The sequence below is a fragment of the Castor canadensis genome, chromosome 1 (genome assembly GCF_047511655.1).
Source record: "Castor canadensis chromosome 1, mCasCan1.hap1v2, whole genome shotgun sequence".
In the NCBI taxonomy this organism is placed as follows: domain Eukaryota; kingdom Metazoa; phylum Chordata; class Mammalia; order Rodentia; family Castoridae; genus Castor; species Castor canadensis.
Window position 1 is genome coordinate 22,800,110 of NC_133386.1, and position 25,484 is coordinate 22,825,593.

A 25,484-nucleotide genomic window follows, 5' to 3' on the forward strand; every position below is an offset into this window, starting at 1 on the left:
ATTCATTTCATTGTATAAAGGTTTTATGTCAAAAAAGAAACTCCAGACAATAAAAAACTAAATAAACAGAAAACTTTAATTTGTATGTTTGCTTTTTACAGTATAGGTTAATGATTCTGACTTTTACCAATTTGTGTTTTATAAACATGAACAGATGAATAAACTAAAGCTAACAGGAGCCAGGAATCTTAGTGCTGAAGAATAAATGACTGTATCTTTATGTTTCTATTCTTGCTCTGTCCTCTAAGAAGGGACAGAATAAATGAGAGAATGTTGAATTTGAGTGATGGGCATATAGAAGTTACTTATACTCTTCTTATGACTTTTTGCTAAGTTTAAGTGCATCAAAAAAAGTTCATATAAGATGAGTAAATTCAATTATCTTTCATTTTTATATCAATCTATATAATATCATTAAAATATCATGGTGCTATGGTACACAGCTAGCAAAGAATACACACAATGCTGCTTTCAGAAGTAAGTATATTACTCCTGTCTCCTTAAGACACAGTATCTATTATTTTCTACTGCTTTTATTAGAAATTCTATTCTAGAATACAGATTATTAGGTTTTTAGATTTTTATTAAATATACTTTTATATCGAAAGTTAACTGAAAAACAAGAGAATATAATGCTCCACTGAGAAAGAAAAAAGCAAATCAAGATGTTAAAGAAGACTTCTTCTCGTACACATTCAGATTTAATAGCATCGTCTGTAAAACCCAGCCATTTCTGAGCACACATTATTAGATGCTATTACATTACATTAACACCTGATTATGACATCAGGTTTGTTTTAAGTTAGTGAGTTTAAAAAGTATACACTGAAAATACTTTGATTTTAAACAGTTTATTAATATTCTGTAGCTCACAATTTTCTAATATCCTCAAGCTTCAACAAATCTATATAAGAAAGAATAGAAATTATATTATATGCCAAGTTTTGGAAAATGAAAGAAAAACTATTAGATTTAATAATTCATTTGGTTAGTGTGATAAAGGGCCCATAACTATTTCAGAGCAAAAAAGATCAAGATAATAATCAAAATGCAACATACCCTACTTTCAAGACAAAGATTTAAGATTAAGAAGTCAGTGATACTGAAAGAAAGCCTAAGAAATAAAATTGATACTTTATCAGGCATTTTAATGTACAAAATGATACAGTGAAAACACTCTTGAAAAGTAGGTACATTTGAGTACATATATAACTATATAAAAGAGGGAAAGTATTTCCCCAAATCAAATATTTGAAGTTAATTATAAATATAATATGTATTTTTGTATTTTCTACCAAAGTGTGTAAAGCTATCTCATATAATCGATATGTAATCAGAAGGGTCTCAATTTCAGTTTTCAATTTAACATTTATTTAACATTAATTGCTAAATGTGAAGAACAATTCAATCTTTGGCCTTATCTACTTTTTCTACTTTTATCCCAGACCTTTCTTCTGAAATCTTTTGTAGAATAGCTAATTGCCAGTTGGGTTACACCAAGCAGTAATTACCTTAACATCTCAATGACTTTTCTTAATTTTCCCATCAAATGTGCTTATCGTTTATTAGCCATTTCTTTGATGCCTCCACTCACCTAAGCCGGAAACACAGGAATCGCCTCACATTTCCTCCCTCTTCTCCCACATTAGGCTGTCTGCAAATCCTACAGATCACACTTCTCTAATGACACTTTGTTCTCTGTACCTCCCTGGCTAATACCTCAGTCAGGACCTCATTATTTATCATTTGAATTACTAACAGATCCTGAATATGTCTCACAGTGTGATGTATCCTTTCTTCAACTCATTCTCAAACACTATTTTTCTTTAATTCTTAGACCCTACCCATTCTCAATCTGCTTTTGTAGATGCTTTTCTTTTTAGTTGTAGTATTCCATACTCTTTCTTTACCTGATTCAGTTCAATTAATTTGCAAGTCTTTGCTCATATCTGTACTTGTTAGTCTATCATTACTTTCTAAGAGGATGTAAGCTTCTGTAAGAAACAGAGTACTCATCTGCAGTACCTGGCTAATACTGATGAAGAACATTAAAAGATATAAAAAAGAATCTCGGAAAAAAAATAAAAAAATATACGTACATTTGTAGAAAGGCAGAGATTTGGGAAGACTGTGGTTTGAGGCTAGCCCAGGCAAAAAGTTAGTGAGACCCCCATCTCAATCAATTAAGTAGGGAGTGACAGTTTGGTCTGAGGTTGGCCTCAGGGGTTGATAGTGGGGTAGAATGCATGATCCTATCTGAAAAACAGCTAAAAACAAAAAAGGGCTGAGTTCATGGCTCAAGTGGTAGGGTACCTGCCTAGTAAGTTTGAGACACAGAGTTCAAACCACATTATTGCAAAAAATAAATGATAAAATATATGTATACTATTTTAAAAACTCAAGCACAAGGGTATGTCCTGGGAGAAGGGGGTCATTACAAATTCAAGCTCTATATCATATCTGAACCATAGAAATCTTCCTCATAATATTGATATGATTTTCTCAAGGGAACGTTAAATGAATAGCTATTCTGTTGATTGTTTGGTTGACCAAGATATCTTCCTCAGCTTCCCAAGTGCTGGTATTTCAGGCCTGGTCCCCCACGCCTGGCTCTCAGGTACTCCCTGAAAGGTTAGTAGAAACGATGAGTATGTACAAGACTTGTGTAAAACTGGCTTAAAGAAAAAAAATGCATCTGCTTAAATGTAAAACAACAGCGTAAGTGTTAGAAGTCAAGACTTGAGTTCAAACTGTGGTTATATTAACTAGGTGACAAAGCTCTGTTGCTTATACTCTCTGAATCCTCAATTCTCCAGTTACAAACAGACATGCCAAACTTACTCCTAAAGTTAGGGGGACTCACTTAGATAACAAATGTACAATATTCAGCATACTGCCTAACACCTAGCAAGTGCTGTATAAGTCATGTTACTGTCAGTCATCAAGACACTCATTAAAATTTTATAAGACTTTCTATAATAATTTTGCAGAAGTTCTGATGAAAGAGATAATTGTAGATCATTACAGTTCATATAGGCAAAGTTACGAGTACTTTAGAAAGGAGGAATAGTTTTAACTGGAGAGACAAGTGTCTTTTCTGCTAACTTTTAATGCTGTAACTGAAAGGTTTATTTGGGCGCTATGGAAAGAAGTGTGCCTCTCCTTTATTCATATTTTGAAGCACTAACTCTCAATGTGATTACATCTGTACAGTCTTTAGGAGGGAATTAAGATTAGATGAGGTCATAAGGGTGAGGTGCTAGTCTGAGGGCACTGTATTGGAAATGAAGAGGAAAAGAGAAACAGATAGGCAACAAGTTGATCATCTGCAAATAAGGAAAAGAGCCCTCACCAGAAATTTACCTGCTGGACTTTAATATGGGAATTCTTAATATGTGGTAGCCCAATTAGAAGTAGGATGAGGCCTGTAGCAAACACCTGAAAATCTGGTAGTGGCTTTGGAACTCAGTAATGGATAGAGGCTGGGAGAGTTCTGAGGTACATGCTGGAAATACAGATGTTAAAAGGCAATGCTGAGGTCTCATATGGCAGCGAGGAAAAGGTTATTAGAAACTGGTTACACAAGTGGCAAAGAACTTGTCGAAACTGTGCTCGAAGTGTGTGGAAGGGAAAATTTGTGAGATTAAGCTGAATATTTAGTAGGCGAGATTTCTAAGAAAATATTGAAGGTGCAGCCTAGATCGCCTCACTTAATGCTTAGGATAAAATGCAAAGACATAGAGATTGAAAAAAGAACTATTAGGCCAAAAGGAACTAGAACTTGGAGACTTGGGGAAAATTCTTAATGTATCCATACTGCAAAAAATTAGAAAGCATGTTGCACAGAGAACACAGGAAAAGAATCTACAGTTTCTTTTTGGGACAATAAAGCAGTAAGCACTAGGACAGATATAATCATCCCTGATTAATGTCAGTATCAAAACAGGGAAAAAAGTATGAAAAAAAATCTGAAACATTAAATAAAAAAGTACAAAATAAAGTTGTGGCAATATACTTTAAAGAAATTCCAATACTACTGAACTAATGAATAATCCAAAAACTTAATCACATTTTTACAGTGGTTTAAATGTTTAATAATGATCATAATATTTTACTATTTCTGCTGTAGTATTAGTGAAAAGAATACATGGCCTACAGGAAGAAAATCAAGACTCATGTTCTGATTCTCCTTCTTTGTGGTTCTATGACCTTGGAAAGGCCAAAATTCACAAGGAACTGCAATTTCCTTTATAAAATGAGTAACATAATCTAGCTCTTTTGAATTATGAGAGCATGACATGTGAAAATGAATTGCAAGTCTGAAAGTATAGTATGATTGCAAGTCATTTATTATACAAAATTAATACAAGTATTTAATATGAAAATGGCTTTAAACATTAGGTAAGGACACATCACCAAGTGTTTTTCATGAATAGACAGGAACAAATTAACTTTAAGTGCTATAAGAAAGTGTGCACCTCTAGGAGATGAACTATGAAATAATATACACATAAAATTTATATGAAAAACATAATGTATATAAAAATACAGTTTTTCAATGAGTGACATTATAATACTGTCAATAGCCCTTTTAATAAATAAATAAATAAAATATACAGATCTTCCTATATTCCCAAGTTCTTTTTTTTTTTTTTTTTTTGTCTTTTTTGGGATTTTCATTAAAGTATATTTATATAAGGAAATAAACTTATGCTTTTTAGGAATGTAGTTTTGAAAAACTTACATAGTGTGTAACCACCATTACAGCCACATGTGGGATATTCCCATCATCTCCTAAACTTTTCCCTTGCTCCTCCTCTTATCCCCACTGCTCATTGATCTCATGTCTGTCCATATAACATTGCATTTTTTAGAATAATATATAAATGCAATCATATAATACATAGCTTTTGGTATGGCTTTTGAAATCAGTCTGCATATATTAGCAAGATAATATATACTTAATTGCTAACAGGTTTGACTGCAAAGATGTTTCACGATTCATTGATTCATTTACAAACTGATGGTATCTGGATTATTTGTATACTTTGGTAATTATAAATAAAACTCTTGAAATATTCATGTACAGTTCTTTGCATGAACACGTATTTATACTTCTTTTGGGTAAATAACTAAGAGTGGGACTGCTAGCTTATGCTAAGTATATGTTTAATTTTATATAAAACTAACAAACACTTTTCTCTTTCTTCATAAGCAATGTATGAGAATTATAGCCACTAAACATCCTTGCCAGCATTATCAGCTTAAGTTTTAGCTCTAGATTCTAGTCAGTAGGTAGGGTATATTGTGGTTTTGTTTTTCCTACTGACTGATTTCAGCAACTTTTCTTATGTTTATGTGTGCTACCTACTCACTTTTAAGTTATATATGGAAGTATTTGACTATCATATTTTGTTAGTGGATACATATAGCCTTGCACAGGTACACATACAATGAAAAATGGTAAGAACTCAACTCCTAGGCAGGAATCACTAAAATGGGTGCAAAGAAGAAAAACAATTTATTTAATCAATGCACATTCATTTACTGGGCACTGATGGAAGAACAGGGTCAAAAGCTATCCTCAGTACCGGACCAGCTGGTTTCACAAAAAATTTCCATAAAGCATTTAATTTCAAGGCTAATAAAAAATAAAAAAGCAAAGAATTTCAAGGCTATTTAAAGTGCTTCAAAGCATATAAAAAAGCTAGAAATTTTCAAATTTTATTTATAAAGTAAGCATAATATATTGATATCAAAAAAGAAAATTGTAGATCAATTTTAGTTATGAATGTGAATGCAAAGATCCTCAAGAATCTGGAACAGAATCCATTAGTATAATAAAAAGTAAGACATCCTGGCCAAGTGGGGTTTATCACACAATACAAAGTTGGTTCAATGTTAGGCAATCTTTTAATAGAATTCACTATAATAACAGACATAAGGAGATGAATTAAATGGGAATTGGCCAACCTGGCCAGTGGCTTGCTGCTTGTTTTACAAATACAGTTTTATTAGAACATAATCATGCTTACTTGTTTACATACCGTGTAGGGTTACTTTTGCACTACAACAACAGAGTTGAGCATTTGCAACAAAGACTGTGTGAACCACAAGATTAAAATATTCTCTAGATACTCCTTTAAGAAAAAAATTTACTGATCCCTGCATTAAATGACCTTCACAGATACCAAAATGTTATATAACAAAATACAAGGATAAGAATTTTCTACGGTCAGAGAGTAATGTTTGTTCTCTAACAATCTATTTCCTATACATCTAATCAATAAAAGAAAGTAAAAAAAAATTTCCTTTTTCCCCAGTATTTATCAAGTGAAATAAGATCTTCAATTTTTTTCATAATTAAATTTTGTAAAATTAATGATGGTGAAATTTTTTGTGTAAAGTTTAAAAAAACAGCCACATGTAAAAGAGTATGTGTATTACCAATTTGTGAAAAAGGGAGGCTATGGATGAATATACATACACATACACATACAGCTATGTTTTATATAAAACTAACATGTACCTAGCATAAAACCAGCAGTCCCACTCCTAGTTATTTATATATATATATATATATATATTCTCAAATATATTTATTCTTAAATATTTATATATATTCTTATTTGCTTATAAAATGATCTTTGTAAGGGCACACAAAAATTAAAAGTACTATTTACTTAAAGAATTTGAGCTTTGGTAGGATCTAGGAAGATGGGGAACATGACGGTAATGAGAAATTCGCTTTGCATTTTTACATACTTTATGATTTTTGGAGGATGTGAAGCATTAATCCTCCCCCCCACCCCACAAAATCCTACACAATTCAAATAAATATACAAAAAATACACTAATCTTTGTGGTTTGGAAACATTTTCTAAATTATAAATGGACTACCTTTCCTATTCAGGAATGAAGTATGATTAGATGTGTGAGACAGCCAAGCCACATTGCTGATACAGACGACATTACAACAGTTTGATCTTATTCTCTTGCTGTCCCTAAGCTATGATTTTATACTTAATTTTCATGTATGAAAACAACTGCATTGTTCGTTTTGGAAACTTTAAAATTTTTGCAGTGCTGGGTATTTAGCCTAGGGCTAGGCAAGCACTTTACTGCTGAGCTCCATTCCCAACCTTCCTTCCACAAACTTTGGAATTCTAACTGAACAATTATGATACTACTAAATCATTTTACTTGGAAAAATAAACACATACCATTATCTTCTTGGATTCCAACAGGGCCTGCTTGAGGTGTCTCCCCATTCTTTAAACAATTATGAATATATGTTGCCTTCCACCTTGCATACTTTCTGTGTTTCACATTCTAAAAGAGATTATTTTTGTATCAATATTAGATCATGTAAAGAAGTGAAAAGAAAAAAAAACACAAACATTTAAAATAGCCTATATCATACCTCTGAGATAAAACTTAATTTTACATGGACTTGACAAATTTCATGAACAGCTATCTCCATCTAAACACATGCCCGGTGCTCCTATATGGTGTCACATTTCAAACAAGATCTGCAATGGAACTATGGAAGTGTCTTGCCAGCAAAAACTCGAGACTCTTATGCATAAGAAAAATAGGTGAAAATGAATTTTAAGATTAAATACAAAAGTCAGTAATAGTAGCCTGAACTATTTGCACCAAACGATCTATACAATCTATGAAAACAAAAGGAAAACTATGATATAGTAGTTAAAACAAACATTAGATAGCCTGGCAAGCTTAACTTTTAACATGCACACTATTTAATAGCTCTGAATCTCATTAGCTCAACTCTAAAAAGGGAAAACAGTACTTCACTGTGTTGTTATAAGGGGAACTGAAAATATTGCCTAAAAACCTGCTATTTGCCTCTTCTTCCTTGTTGAAGTTACATACATTGATTCCCATTTTCTTCCAGGTATGACTGTATTTATTCCACTTCACCAAGCTTTTCAAAAGAAGTATCCATATTTAAAGTCAATTCTTCTCTGTTAAGTTCACTCTGGGTGAGGGTGGGGAAATACATGCCCATTTCTTTTCTATTTAGTTTGTATTTCCATGTCATACAAAAGGTCACAGAATTTGAAAGTGCCCGTGTCTTTTACTAGCAAGGCGCCCACATATGTACTTCACTAAAGAAGTACTTTTGCAAAAGTCATCAACAACCTGTTCCACATTGGCAAACACAACAGACACTCTTCAAGCATCATCTTATCAAACCTCTCAGCAGCACATTAAATGCTGGACCATTACAAATTTTTTGAAATATTCTGCATCTTTGGATATATGACACACTTTCACTTGTTTTCCTACTTCCTCTAGCTACTTAATCCTTATCCAACCTTCAAATAATCTGAAGTACCCTGTTCTAGCAGAAAAGCTAGTGGCTAGTTGCTGACTGCTAGAGAATTTAAAACATGAATTACGTTTCTCATAGCACAGGAAAATTATAGAAACCCAGATCTCTCTCTTTTTTTAAGATCACAATTATCTGAACTGAATAGCAGTCCCCTTTAGATGGTGTATATTCATTCAAATTCATCCATTCATTCTCTCTTCCTTGCTCTCTACACCCTCATTTATCCCTGTTTACAGAGTTGCTATTTATTGTCTCATAATGAGCTGTCTTCATTCCAATATGACTCCAGTCATCTAGCTTGTTTTCTTCTGTCTCCATATTCACTTATGCTATCAATATCTTTATCACTCTTAAATGTGTAAACCTAACCTGAATTTGCTTCTGACAAATATCCAACTGACAATATGGTATCTCTTCTTGGATGTCACACATACAACTAAAATTAATTTTCCTCTAAATCTCTCCTTTTGAAATTAGAAATGTGAGTCATTTTTAGCACCTCTCTCTTGTCTTTTGCCTCTCCCATCCAATTTGCTAGGAATTCAACTGATTTTGCTTCTGGAACATATCTTGAATTGGACGTCATCTCCCCACATTCACCTAATCTGCCTCCTTACTAATATTCTTACATTACTTCTCACCACATCTTCTTATTCATTAGGACTGATATTCCTAAAATCATAAATCTATTCCTATCAATCTTTTCAGTGACTTCCCAATACACACATGCACGCACACATGAATTCACACACATATAAAAGCTCTAACATTGACTACAAGGGTCTATTCTACCTTGTTCTTGATTGTCCAGCTTCTCAATGTTTCTATTCTGTTCACTCCCGTATCATCCAGCTCGGTCTGCATATTTTCTATCCCTAAACATGCCATGGCCCACATAACCGGTTACCTCTGCATGCTCCTTTTGTCTTCACAGACTAACTCATCTCTACTAAACTATTCATCATATCAAATCAAATATCACTTTCTCAAAAAGGTTTTCCCAACTGAAGACTATTCAATAATCTTCTACTCTCTTTTCTTTAACACTATCATAATTTCTAATTATATATTTATATGTATGCTTATAAAGTGTTCCCTCCTCCCTAAACATTTACTCACATACATTCCCAGCTCATTAAAGGCATGGTCTATTTATACCAAGCATGTGGCTTTGTTCCAGCACCAGTAACTGCTTAACAAATGTAGACACATCTCCATATATGATGGCTTGATTTTCATGGAAGTTATTCTGTTCAATATACAGATTCACGATTTCTGCATTCTAGTACTTGACCGTTTTTGACCCACAGAAACAGTATTGTTATATGGTTCACTCTTTCCTTCCTTCTCTTTGACTCTGTGAGAGCAAAACATGCTAAAGCACTGAGCTTTCCAGAGCATTTTTAATTTATCATAATCCTAGATAACTGGGACTGAAGGTCTAGAAAAACTACATTATTACCAAACTTCAGAACCTCTGGTTCCCATGTCCACTAGAATTGAGTATGTGCAATATGACATTATTTTAAAATGTTTATTTTTACTCCTGTACTGCAGCAATTAAAACCAATGAAGGTAATTACTAATTACACATGTTTTGTGGTCCAAAATTTTCTTCATTTGGGGGGAAAACTAAGATAACTGTAATTAACTTAAAATGTTTTGCATGCTCAATAAATATTTGCTATTAATTAAAATCTTCAATTAACAATCTGGGAAATACAAAATAAGTCAGCACGTTAGTCCTGCCATTAGGGAGTTAAATCATCTGGCTACAATACACAACTAAAATAAAGCACACTAAGTAGGAAAAATTACACTTGTTTCTTACAGCAAGTATATGGAACTATTTAGAAAAACAAAGAAAAATAGGATAAAGGACACCTGCTAAAGGAATGGTGTTTAAATTTAGTCTTCAGGATAAACATGATGTGAAAAGGTGGAAAGTCGTGGAATGACTATAATGGGGAAAAGAAAGAGGATGAGCAAACTTAGAAAGGCAGAAAGAAACGAAAATTTGAGAACTAGCAATAAATCGATTTGCTACAGCTGGAAGATACATATTAAGGGCTAGTTGGGTAAGTAAGATAAGCCCAAAATAAGATGACATCTTTATGATACTTTACAGGTTATAAAGCAGTTCTACACATTTCCCTCTTATTTGGACCTCCTAATAACCTTGAAATATTGGTCATATTTTACTTCCACTGAGGTTCTGAGACATTATAGGACAAGCTGAATGTAAACACACTTTAAATGGGTATTCAGGGTCTGCCACACTGTTGACCCTGCTTCAGTCTTACTTCCTGCCATTTTCTTCAATCCAGGTAAGATACTAATACCTGCAGTACTTTCCCACGCTTTTCTCCCTTATCTACCATGGTTTCCTTTTTGGCCAAAAGTCTCTTCTTCCTCAAGGCTCAGCTCAAATATTTATTCAAAATGTGCCTCCTTGGTTTCTAGTTAAAAATTACTTATCATGGATGGCACGGTGCTAGGTCTGAGGATGACAGGATGAAAAAGTCACATATGAGCATTAGAGTTCAGTATTAAAGTTAGCATTTAGTCACATCCCTAAATGTGACACCTGTTATTTAAAGTCCCTGTGTTTGTCAGTTTTCTTTCCTTATAACATAATACCTGAGATAATCACATATAAGCAGAAAAGATTATTTTGTCTCACAGTTTTGGAAGCTCTGTCCATAATCAGTATGCTTGGGCCTGGGTTTGAAGCAGTACTTCATAATGGATTGTGTAGAACAAAACCCACTCACTCACCTCGTAATCAGTAAGTGAGGGAGGCAGGGCAAGGATCCTATAATCTCCTTTGTGGGCACATGTCCAATGACCTAAGAACCTTCCACAAGACTCCACCCCCAAAAGTTCCACCAAGCCCAAGAGTGCCATCTTAGAGACATCGTGTGTGTGTGTGTGTGTGTGTGTGTGTGTGTGTGCGCGTGCGTGGGGGGCACTTATGGAAGCCATACCTGTCAGGTATTAGTTCTTCATCGTTTCTCCCTAAGAGTTTCACAATCTCATCATTATAGAGAAGAGTGCCATTATGAAAGTAAGGTGACTTACCCAAGGTCACATTATTTTAGTAATAAAGACAGCCAATCTATTCAGGACTATCTCGTTAAACTACAACTACCACACTGCAATTTGTAATTTATGTGGAAATAAAATGGGCTTTAAAAGGTCAGTGACTTAATGTGTATTACTGCAGGATATATTTTGGTAGATATAAAGAGGATCATTTCGAAAGGAAATGAATAAAAATTGCCAAGAAAAATTTAAACTGCTTGCTTTTGGGAACTTTAAGAATAAGACAAATCTTTCCCAACCTGAAATAACTTAATTCTGTCTGAAGATTTAGTGAAAAAGTTGTATTGTAATGACTTACAAGGTTCTTTCAGTCCTAACTTCACAGTATAAACAAAGTAGAGAAGTTTAAACTACCTTGGATTTATTAGTATATGAAGTTTATGAAAATACTAGTTTAAGCTAAAGAGGGTTCATTTCAGCCAACACATTAAAATTTTTCCTAAAGCATATAAAGTAATAAAGTTTAAATTTTAGTTCAGTTTCCAAGATACCATCATTTCAGCACTCTGGCATGAATATTTAGTAAAAATCTCTGACAATTTTAACTTGAACTAATGCATGTTTTTAATGTGGTTTTCTTTAAAATATTGCTAGATATTACATAGTATTTTAAGAGGAAATTTTCAAGATGTCAATATTTTTGAAATCCATTAACTACTTGGCTGCTTAGACATCCTTTCTGGGAAACAGGAATTGCAAAAAGAACTTTTACTTTTGTCCCTGGCCTCTAAGTTCCTGTTTTCTAATTGGATTGATGAAAATCACTGACAACTGCAAATTTCAGCTACTAGAATCAGCAATAGAATACAAAAGTTTTCATATAATTTTTAATTCATTTGCACTTGCTACTCCTAAGAATGACTAGTGGGAAAACACATAGGCTGGATCAGGTATCCTCAAATTTAGTGCATATAAAAATGACATGACAATATAATTACAAAAAATGAATTTCTGGCCCAACCTATAGAAAATCTTATATAAATATTTTTTTAATAGCATATCAAAGGACCATCCCTGAAGGACAATGTTTTACATAAGCTGCCTCAAATTTGTCCTACTTGATTTTTTCTCTTGAACTTACCATTGTGGAGTTTTTAATCACCCTATCACTTACTGCAAGTGCTTTTGTCAGGGTTACAGATTACTTCTGTATTGCTAAATTCAACACTTAAATATCATTTTCCTTGATCTTTCATCATGAAAAGTATGCCTTTTCATGCTAGTATCCCATTTTCACTTGGTTTTCTCATTATAAGGGTCTCCTGGTTTTCCTTTCACTTTGCTAGTGCTTCCTTCAGCTCTTTCTCATGGCATATAAATAAGCTTGGAGTACCAAGGATTTCAGCTCTTAGATGCCTCTTTCTCTACTTTAGCTGATGGCCTCATGTAGTCCAATGGCTTTATCAAGTACCTAATGCTCCTATAATATCCAAGTTCATATTTTCTGTTCTAGAACATACTTCTGAACCTTGAGACTTACACATCCAGCTCAATATTTCACAATTATTTTTGAGTACTCTGTTTCCCTCACCCTGTATCAGTAAATCTCTTAACTTCTGTCAGCTCTAAATTGAAAATAGAACCAGATTCTAATCACTTCTCTTCATAACCTATATTGCAAATTCTAATCTGAGCAAGCATTATCTCTAATCTTGATAATTTAATAATCTACTAATGTGTTTCCCTTTTCCCACCATTGCTCAGTATGGTGAAAGGAGTAACATTTTAAATGCAAATCATATCTTATCAATTATGTTTGAATTCCCTCCTCCCATCCGCATCTACTAGTGTCGCTCTCCTTACTCTGGAATCGGCCACGTTTTTGGCCTTGTTATTTCTTCAACATAATGGGTATATCTTCTTGAAAACTGTGTGCCTCTTCCTGGAATATCTCTTTCAAGAATTTGCTAAAATGTTACCTATTTCTCAACTGGGTCTTCTCCAACCAACTTATTTAAAAACTGATCTGCTTATTTCTACCTTGAATTTCTCCATGACACTTATCATGTGACACAGTATATATTTTAACTATTAATTTTCTGTTTGACTCAACCATAGAAATGTGTCCTATGAGGGCAGGCACCTTACCCATTTCTGTATTGCTTGTGCCTGGAATTGTGCTTAGTAAACAGAATTTAAGAACAATTTTGTGATCAAATAAGTGAATAACTTGGAATTCATTAAGTCCCTCAAATGAATTTGAATATGGCTATCTGGAAACCATTCTATGAAATCACTGAACTGAAGTAAAACTGTTTTTGCTAATAAATAAATGTTTATATTAAACTTGATTACACAATTTGACTTAGGCTTACAAGGAAGGGTCAGTGGATAGGGTTGAGGGTATCTGTGACTACACCAAATTATGTGAAGAAGTATAACATGCATATGCATGAGAAAAAATTTATAGCTCTTATAACATTTTCAAAGAAAAAAGGGACTGACAATCTCTAATTTGGTGTCAACGTCACGGATAACATATATATATATATATATATATATATATATATATATATATACATAAACAGAATTTTTTTCTGTACCATTGAGGAGTAAGTTGAAAACTCTGTGCCCCTTTACCCTTTCATTTTATATTTCTAAGATCAAGGACAATGTTACAGTCAACAGTCATCAAAATCTGGACACTTAACACTCAAACAATACTACTGTCTGGACCATAGTCATATTAACTTCTGTCAAATGTCCTAATAATGTCCTCTGTGATTATTTCTTCCCCTATTAGAATAGGAAGCAAGCATTATTTAGTCAATATGTTCATTTAGACTTGCATTTCAAATAACATTTATTAGTATTTCCTGATCTTGACATTTAAAAAATACTAACTTAGCTGTAAAATGTCTATCAATTTGGATTTCTCTGATGGTTCATGATTCATAAAAGGTTCAGGATTCACATTTTGGCAACATTATCACTGAAGTGATGTTTGTCTTTCTCAGTTCATCTTACATACATATGATGTTTGTTTGGTCTTATTTTGATGTTAAAATTGTTCTTTTTAATTATTAATACTTTTTTGAGATAGGGTCTCACTGTGAAGCCAGGGCTGGCCTCAATCTCACAATCCTCCTGCCTTAGCCTCCCAAGGGTGGGATTACAGATCTTCACTACCACACCTGGATCAGACTGTTTTTGACATGGACAGAGGGATCCTCTCAAGATGGCTACTGGTTTCCCTGATTTTGATCACACTTCATTAATTTTTGGCACAAGAAGGTCTAATCTCACCTACTGCTTTCCTTGACTTAACTCAAGATTCAGTCTTTGAATGAGAGTCCAGGTTCCTATTATAGAAAACTAGTATTTAGAACCCAAAATCAGACACTAGGGGTGCTCATTGTACTGGTGCATCACTTCTAGGTCTCAGTACAGAGATACAGGAACTATGATATGTGTGTACATATGTATATATACATGTACCAGTAACTATGCACACATACAAACACATTCATATATTAACACATATACAGTATATATGTCATATATGCACATACATACATCCATCTATCTAATGTATTCAAAAACATAAATACAATTTCTCCAATACCACTCCAACACCACATCTCTCAACCCATATTGCAACTTCTCCAAAAATATTAAATATTTAACATTTTTCAGCAAAACTGATGTATATCAATAGGCATAAATGTTAAGTTTATAATTTGGGGCTTTGACATATATATATGTAACTCACTTTTATGAACATAGAACATTCCTATATACTCAGAAAGTATATTCCTTTCCAGATCAATTTCCTTTGCCACAAAAAACTTAAAACTATTTTTTATTTTTTTACTAAGGTAAAATTTTCTGTTTTAGTATTTTATATATAGGAAATCATACAGATTGCATTCTTTGATTCTTCTTTTGCTCAGAACGTCTGCAAGGTTCATCCACATTGCAGGTTAAACCAGTGGTTAGTTCCTTTTTCTATCTGAATAACATGGTGGACATCTGCCTTATTTCCAGCTTTGTCCTATTATAAATAAATTTCCTATGAGCACTTCTCAACAAGTCTTTTTTCTGGACATATGTTTTAATTTCTCTTGGATAAATACCAGAAAAGGAATTGCTGGGTAAAAGAGTGGGAGTATGTTTAACTTTACAAAAATCTGCCAAATCCTTTCCCAAAGCAGCTACACAACATCTAACATTTCCACCAAGCAATGTATGAAAGGTCTTATTTTTCCACATCCTAGACAATATTTGAGTGGACAGTCTTTACTCATGTTAGCTAATTTTACTTATTTTTAAAACTACTTATTCTATCAAGGACTGAGGGGGACCTTAAAATCTCCAACTATAATTATGAATGTTTTTCTGTCAATTTTGTTTCATGTAATTTGAAACTCTTGTTATTAGATGTATAGACATTTATAACTGCAATGTCTTCTGAATGAATTGATCCTTTACTATTATGAAATGTCCCATTTCACTTCTAGTAACAGTTTGAGTTTACCTAATACTATCACTTGGGATTTTTCTTACTTATTATCTGAATCGAGTATCTTTTTCTACTTTTATATTTTCAAAATACATCTTTGTATATAAAGAGTGTCTCCTGTGGATAATATGCAGTTAAGGTCTGCTTTATACATCTAATTTGAAAAGCTGTACTTCTATATTGGAGCATTATTCCATTTGCACTTAGAGTATATATTGAGACAAATGTATTTAGGCCCAAAGGTTACTACTTGTTTTGTATTAGTCTCATCTGTTTTTATTTCTCTTTCTTTACTCTTCCTGCCTTCTTTTAGGTTTACCAAATGTACATATATAGCTATAATAACTTTGTACCCAGATAGACACATATGTTTTAAAAAATGATTCAGTCATTTACATTTACCTATGTTACTAGGTCCAGTGTTAACTCCTGTGAGTTAAAGTTTCCATTTGGCATAATTTTCTTAAGCCTGAAAACCTTACTTTTTCCTTTAGATGTGTAGTCTAGATCTGCTATAATGAATCATTATTTGTCTGAAAATGTCTTTTATCCTCATTTTCTCAAGATAATATTGCTATAGACAAAATTCTGAATTGAAAGATTTTCTTTTCCTTTCAACACTTACTAATATGCCATTTCATTATTTTCTGGTCGTTTTTTTTTTTTTTTCTTTTATCACTGAACTTCACTAGTTTGACTATGCAGTTCTTATGTGTGATTTTATTTATGTTACTTGGGGTTCGCTGATTTTCTTAGCTGCTTTTTTTACCCAATTTGGAAAACCCATAGACATGATTTCTTCAAATATCTTCTTTTCTTTATTTTCTTCCTATTGCCCTTTTGAGACATCAAATGCACATTAGGCTTCCAAATATAGTAATGATATATATTTTGAATGTGTTCACTTAAATATAAAATAAGTATACAAAATTGATTAGGATAATTTCCATCAAAATTTTCATGCATTTGTTGACATCCTCTATAAACAGAGTACACTACTAGGGACATTACTAAAATATGACCTATTCATCATTATACAATAAATCTATGCTTCCGACTTACATTATAAGCTGAAGTCAGTTTTGATTTCGGAGTATTTTAGATTTTGGATTTTTGGATCAAAGATGCTCAAGTGGTAAAGTCTATACAGATATTTCAAAATCTTAAAAAACCCAGAAAGATGAAGTACTTCTCATCCAGACTACTTTGAGTAAGATACTTAACCAGTAGTAAAGAGAGCTAGAGTATTTAGAAATCTAATAACAAATTAGCCTCTTTTATACACTTTTTAAAAGTTTAATATTGTATTTTTTACTCACATTTGGATTTTATGAAAACAGCCTGCAAGGCATGGGAAATTAAATAAATAAAAAGGCTGAATCTATTTCAGAGTTTGAGAAAAATTATTCTAACTATATAGCATGTGGGAACAAGGTATTTATATTTTACCAAATGTACATGTATAGTTATAATAACGTTGTACTCAGATAGACACATATGTTTTAAAACATATGATCCTTAGTTTTTTAACATAATTCAGAGTTGTTAAAGGTGAAACATGATATTTTATATATATTTTATATATATATATATATATGTAGACAGTATCTAGGCAGAATGCTAGGCAAATGGCTGGTACTGCAATGGGTCACTTCTCTGCACTTCATCATTAATATACCATGTAACATCATAGTTATTTGCTCTTCTAAGTTAAAACACAAGGTCTGTGAAGACAGAAAAAATATTGTATTAATCTGATCCCCACAAAATAGTGGAAACAGTAAGTCACAGTATTATCTTTTTTACCTACAATTTTTACATTTTTCCTAAATTAACAGCATTAAACCTTAGCCAAAGATTTTAAAGAAAACTATGTAGAACACTACCTGTCTCCCAAACATTACTAGTGGTGGAGTAAATCTAAAACACAATACAAGGAAGTCAATCAATATTATCTGACACAAACAGATTACACAAGGTGCTAGAGAAGGAAAATAAAACATCTGTACTCTGAACATTCCCTATAATGTAGACTCGACTCAACACACACACACACACACACACACACACACACACACACAAAATGGTGATTCTATTCCTAAAACTGAGACACTGGCACCAAAAGACCTACAGGAACTCAAAAAGCTTACATAACAACAAATTTAACTAAAATATTGAGAAGAAATTAAAGAAAGCATACCTTAAAAAAGTTAAATATATTATATAAAATGATACAAGTTGAAAAAACAGAATGGAAATAAAATATATTTTAAAAATTAATACCAAAACCCAGTTGAATACTAAGGAAAATATAGTTTATTTAGTTTTGTACAACTAAGAGTAATGACATGAAATTAAAAGGGAAAAATTATTAGGAACTGGACCAAGGAAAATCCTGTGAATAAATGAGATCTATTACTTTTTAGAAGAGTTATGAAAGAAGTCCTGTGTAAACAAGTCTGAAAATTATTTCCACCTACAGATAAAAAATGAAAAGCTGACTATAGCAATCTTTGAAATATCAACTAATCACTCCATTTTTATTGATATTTTACTCCGTATACAAATTTATAGTCAATATCAAAGAAGATGAAAGAGTAGAATGAGACAAAGTCTTCTTTTCATGTACTTGCAGTATGATTTATTTCAAAATATAATGTATTAAAATGAAGTTAATAAAGTCATAGTGTAATATTCATATAATTAAAACTAAAAACTAAAAACTGAAGAACTGAGGAAGTGGACAAATCCATGTAAGGGCTAGAGTAAGGTAGCTAAGATGTGAAGAGAAGGTGAAAATGAGGCAAAGCAGTCTAAAAACACATTCCCCAAGGAGAAGACAGACAGGACAGTAAACAGACAGGTCTGGCAAGCGAAATGGACTGGTAAGCAGTACGAGTTATATAAGGAATATTACAGCAGGCCTGGAAATCTCGCAGAAGAGCCTAGACTTGCAGTGCTTGGAATAAGAGCTCAAGTTAATAAATCGTTCTTTCCAGGCTCCCCTCTTAATAGAGAATAACCAAATCCAAAGAGGTAAGATGACTTTGTGGTCAGGAGTTCAATGGGCCTGGTTCTGACAACCACTATCTCTTTTCTTTTAGAATAATCTTCAGGGCTATTAAGACACAACTGTAAAACTTTTAAACTATAAAAAAATGTAATTTAAAGACCATGATTGTCTTGGTTATAAAGATGAAAAAGTTAAACATACGCTAACTTAAAAATACAAAAATAAAGACAATTGTAATGTACCCCATTTTGTTGTTATTTTATTGTTTCTCAAGCAGCAAGAGAAAAGGAAGAAAACAATACTGAGTGAAGATTTAGCCTTGTTAAAAGTTTTGGTTTATCATACAATGAAATAACACTAGTGCACTTCCCCCAGAAATGAAACATAGGATAGAGTCCTGATTATAAGTACAGGAGAGTAAGCATACATTTAAAAAAAGGTTCCCTCCTGACATTCTTAAACTCATTCTTTTCCCACTGTTCTGTTTCCTGTCTTTGTCCCTGCTAGTGTTTTCAAAGAATGAACCTAACATGGAAGTGGAAAGGAGGGAATAAGTTAAAACTGCTAAATGCTATGATCAGTTTATAGTGATGTTTTTTTCAAACAATTAAGCTGTTTTGGGCACCTGTGCTTACTTTATGCACAAAGTACTTAAATCATCAGTAAATTTAAGCCTTAGGGTGCTGATATTGCTGGCTGTCCTGTTGATCATTTGTAACATTGGTTAAATCACAGCTAGATCATATGTTCCCCGTTCTACTTAAGTAGAGCGTCATGTAAAGTTACTGACATTTTAAATCATCATTTTTTAAAGACCTAGATGATCTCAGTAATCATTACGAAGATTCCATTTCTAGAAATGGAAAATAATCAAACAACAACAATAAAACAATGAAATTAAAACAAATTTGAAAGAAGGTTGAATAAACTGTTTGGTTCAATTGTGCCTTACCAGTAAACTTTCCTTGAAGGCAAAATTTTTACATCTTGTAAATCTTTGTTCACAGTCAAAACTCAGTTCACTAGTCATGACAAGGTAAGCTCACTATAGTGTAAGATATGAAAAAGGCAGTACTGTATTCAAGCAATTTGTAAATTTATATATATAAAACGTTTGTTTAAAGTACAAATTTTACGTGTTACAACTAATACAAGCAAGTTAATGAAAAGCATCCACATAATTACACATAAACTGTGTACACACATTTTCTAATCTAAATATGCAGTATTTACATGAAGGCCCAAGAATAAACCTTAGCCCAATCACAAAACCACAGGGACTTCTCTTTCCACTCTGGCCTTAGAATATTTAAATTTTTTTCCATACCATTCCAAACCCCTCCAGCTATCTGGATTCCATCATTAGGTTGACTAGTGAGGTGGGGGGGCAGGGAGAGAGAAATACAACACTATTTTGGGAAAACCCTTATGCCACATTCTTTAATAACCCCAGTATCTAACTGTACCTTACCACATCATCCCCAATCTAATTTGAAACCTTCTCATTGGTCTTAGAGTCCTTGCCCAAGTTATAACTAAGGAAGATGATCATTATTAAGGGCACCTAAATATAAGCCTACATTTTTAGTCTGAAATGCTGATAACTTATATACCATATGTGTGTGGAGGTATTTATGTATCCTTTTACTGAAAAGTATTTGTTATTCAGTTTAAGATTCTGGAAATTTTGTTCCTTTTCCTATGTCTATTATTTCACCTATTATCTGGGTTTCCCACTTCCAGAAGTTACAGCTTCAGAGGACTAAGTGCTTGCATCTGAGATACGTGGGCAGGGAAGGTCTTGCTGAGTAAGAGGAACCAGGAGAGGGCAATGAGAGCACTGGAAGCACTTGGCACACTAACCTGGCACTTTGCCTTATCATCATGTTCTCTGTTATTCTGAACTTCTACCCACGTTAGTGACTGTGTTTCTTTACTCACTTTTTCCACTTGCATTTTAAATATAGGTGTTTACAAAGAATATTTACTTGACTATCCTTGCTCTCCTTCAAAACAATCCAACCTGAAGGGTCTGTCGACTTTTATAACTTGAAGTGTTCCCTCTACTTTGCTGATTTCTTGTCTACTGCCAAGAATGATTTCTGTTTATGTTACATTAGTATTCAAATTTTAAAATGTTTTGAATATTATTTTCTCAAATCCAAAAGAACTCATTGTGTATGACTCTCCACCTCTAACCTAAAGTCCATGTTATTTATTGACTAGCTGCTCGTTTGCCAAATGGCTTGTCATTTTCCCCATTCTACAGCTTCTTATCATATAAAGCATCATGAAGCATAGTCCTTTACTAAACATCTCCACTGACTGGAGGTTGATGGCCTTCTAATGTTCATCTTATCTGGCTTATGACTTTTTTTTCTTGTCTGAATTTTCACTATTTTCTGTTATTACCTGGTATTCTCTAAAACCCTAATGAAAAGCTTTCCATAATATCATATCTGTATCAGTTCTGTATCTCTAAGTATTTAGCACTGTACCTTATATGAGTAAAACAGAAACAGAAGTCCAGATCAGTAATAACAGAAACAGGAGAAAAAAGTTGCTAAACAGGGTATATCCATAAGGCCTTTACAAGATGTTTTTTGGTTATCAAAATGATCAAGGAATGCTGCTATTATTGTGTGTGCAATGATTGGGGATGCTTCATGTTTTGAAATAAAAAGGATGGAAACACCCAGTAAAAAAACTGTCCCCATCTGTCACAATTCTGAATTGTCCTGTACAACTTTCATGCTGGCAAAACCCCTACTTATAATCTTCAAGAGTTTAGCACCACTTTACATATAAGAAAAAATAACTTTTTGCAGTTTTGACATACCATCTTTTTAAAAAATGCAAATTGTACTTTGTTTTTGGAAGTTTACCAACAGCTGCCCATTAGTCTAAAAAAAAAGTCTGTCAGAGAAACAATGCTCCTCATACTATTCAAAGCACCATATCTCATATGTAGTTCTTTTTCCCCTCTCAATCTCTTTCTAGATTGGTATCTCCTCTTGCAGAAAACAAATTTTCCATGAAAACAGTAAAGCCTGCTACAGTAAAAACACTAAATTTAAAGCAACAAATGTCAATTAGCCTCGATGTGCAAAGTATAAAATTAGTATATGCTCTGCTCATCTTAGAGTCAGTATGAGAATCAAATTTATTAAAATGGATATGAAGTATCTTCCAAAATGTCAAGGACCGTATGTATTTTTTAATAAGAAACAAAATTATAAATAACAAGACTTCTGACTAGAAAAATGGGAAAAAATGGTCTTAAAAAGTCTTTGCCTCTGGGATGTTTATCAAATACTAATCTAATGTAGAAACCTAGTAACATACAAGATTAAAACATATGAATGCTTAATAAAATCAAACTCTAAACGTATTGTCTAATGCAGTACTTACACATACGGTGAAGAGTAAAATGCACACTAGGTTTAAAGACCTTATGACAAAAAGAATTATTAGAAATAATTTTACCTGTTTCACATACATTCCTAAAAGTGAGGACTTTTAATTTTATATTTTGCTTCCATTTAATTTGATTAAAAACTAACAGATAGCAACGTTAATCATCTTCAGCTAATCAGACAATAAAGAATGTATACTCACTTCATCAGTGAGTTCTCCAAATACTGTTATGACATCTATTAAAAGGCTTGCAGTATAGAAGGACTTGATCATGTTTCTGGAAGAAAAAAAAGAACTGGCCTAATTTAAATGAAAAACATTAGAAAGTATTAGTCATGTAGCTGTAAGAAAAAACTCAATGTTTTTAAGAGATTAATGTTTTAAATAAAATCAAACTTCAAGAATACAACTACACCTTTGCTAATACTATTAGTACAACATTCACATTATAAGTAAATGTACTAAAATTAGGTTAATTTTAGAAAATGCAATTAGAATTTTATCTGAATTAATCAACATCACTGGGCCAGCCTGTGATTTTGGGTAAAATCAGCTTGTTTATTTATTTATTTTTTAACGTTGCCAAATGGCTAATTAGAGTAAGCTTACTAGAAAATAAATCTGCCCTGGGAACCCAAAATTACTGAGAGTCTAAATAAAAAAAAGCCTAAATCATTATTCAGGAAGTCAGAAAGTATTCAACTGAAAATTACAAAGCTCTAGTCATACAGTAACCAACCTTGTAAAATAATTTTTGTTTTCCTCCTTGTTCACTTACTTGTGAAATCGCCCAGCACGGTCTTCATTGTCTGCATACAAAAACATTTTCAAAGCATAATTCTCCAAATGGGCAGAACCAACGATTTCTTGAGTAATAGCTTCATTATCACCCAACTGTTTCTTAAGCTAAAATAAAATCAAATACACAACTCATGATTTTGGATTCTCAGAAGGGCTAGCTTAGCACTAATAATCCTAATAATAATTTTAAATAAATTATTTTATATGTATTTCAATAAAAGACGCTACCAATGAAATTTTGCAAAAAATTGCTCCATCTCAGCCCAATGTATTTAAAACAAAATTCAACTTTTACAAAAGAAACAAATGCATGATAACCTAAAAGTGCAACTTTTAGAACTAAATGCAACTTAGCTTTAAAGACTAAAATAATTAAGAAAAAAAGACAATGTAATGTCACCATCCCTGTGAGGCACCAAAGTATTTCTAAATTATATTATCCCATCCACGATTAATTAGTCTAAAAACAGAATTAGAAAATTCGTTTCCAAGCACACATAATTTAAATTTTTAATTTACTCCCATATCAGTTTCTTTTATTAAATATTAAAAAAATAAGACTAGAAGAACCCACTGTGTCCTAAAGTAGCTCTCCAAGAACAATGTATAAGAGAGAGAGAAAGAGAGTTAACACTCAGTGAGGTAAAAATTGACAAACTCAGAATCAGATGATGGAAGCTTTTTAAATTAAGACAAGTATACCTCAAATTAACACAACTTACAACTATGTAAAATTTCAGTTTGTATAAACATTTACTCTGCATACAATAATTTAAAGTACTTAAAAACAATACAAATTTCTATTTTTTTCTTAGACTGTCATATTGGTGTAAGATGATTTTCTGGAATATCAGATTTAAGCATATTACTTAAAAATTGCCTTATTCAAAGATGTCACTAAGTGAAAAATTAAATTTCAAAAAAGGCCTGAAGGTTTTCTACAAAATCAGCAAAGCAAACACTCTCATAATTCAAACAGAATAATTTAAGGACCACAAGAGATTTAATGCTGGGATTTAAGAAAATTTTGGCTATGCTTATCCTAAACAAAACCAAAAATGTTCCCTCTAGCCTCTGTGTAATACTAGTTTACTACACTGAAACTGCAAAATAACTTGTAAAGGCAGATTTAATTCCAAATATATTTTAGTGGGAATATGCCATTTCATCTTTAATAGAAAATAGTTGGCAGAAAAATTCCTAATATATTTAAAGTTTTTAAACTGTAATACAAATATTATATCACAGACATAAGAGTCCTCACTGGGAATAAACTTGACCTACTTATACTTTAAACTCCCCATGAGTCACTTCATAAATGTAATTTTATGCTTCATTTATTATTAAAAATACTGCTTAAGTTTAGTCTTACCCAACTTTATCTTTACAACTATTTATTTTTATCTTAACAACTATTGTTATACTATGATATTAAGATATATTCTATATAAAATGTCTATAAGAGTTGGAATTTTACAAATACAATACCATGTATGAGAGACAATCTCCCTCCTGGATCAACACCCCACCCTAAAGACAATTCTCAAATTTATCTTGCATCCATAGAAGCATCATTAAAAATGGAGAACCAAAGAGACTCTGGGGGAAGCCTAATTCCCTTAGTGGTGCTACCAGGCTCACCTCTGGTGGGTAGCAGTGGCAGATGACAAGAACTCTGAGTTAGTAGGCCAGAGTGTCACAGAAAGTTAAAGAGAACACTACTAACTGTGGCTGCATAAGATAATTAGGCAGGGGAGTTCTATGTTGCAATAGAACTTGATCTGAATAATAAGTTTCCAATAATAAAGAAAAACAATGCAAACAACAAGAAAGTCTTGGGCTGGTAAGTATACATGTTTTGATTTTAACATGTCTAAATTTTGTTTTTCTAAGCAAAATAATGCAATGATTGAATGAACAGTTTCTCATGCTTCTAAGTAGGTCATTAGCAACAGAATAGAAAGCAATCCACAGTTAGCAATCTACAGCCTCCCAGGAGACACATTAATGTGAAGTAGCCACTAACTTAAACATTAGAACAGAACCCTAATGACTAAGTAAGACTACTATTGCTGGCATTGCATTCTTTATGCTTTAACACCCAACCAAATACATTTTCCCTAAATAGCCATCTCCAGTGACCTGTGAAGCTCTATCATGTTCAAGAATGTGACTCAACAGTCATCCACCACAGTCCTGCTGGGACAGGAGGGTGCTTAGACTGTAAGAGCACCTTGTCTTGGACTAAGAAGGAACAACAGAGGATAAGCAATTGGTATGATTTCATTCATCATTCCTTTCATGAATTAAATAAGCCCATGTCATTA

General features: G+C 32.7%; 1 protein-coding gene across 1 annotated transcript in view; it reads right to left on the minus strand.

Moving 5' to 3' along the window:
* The window catches only part of Vta1 (vesicle trafficking 1), a 76,156-nt gene that overhangs the window by 24,045 nt on the left and 26,627 nt on the right, over positions 1-25,484 (minus strand). Inside the window, exons 3-5 of the mRNA XM_020186089.2 lie at positions 23,135-23,262; positions 22,558-22,633; positions 7,224-7,332 (exon numbers count right to left, since the gene is read on the minus strand). Coding sequence (XP_020041678.1) covers positions 7,224-7,332; positions 22,558-22,633; positions 23,135-23,262 — 313 coding nt within the window. The remainder of the gene's footprint in view (positions 1-7,223; positions 7,333-22,557; positions 22,634-23,134; positions 23,263-25,484) is intronic.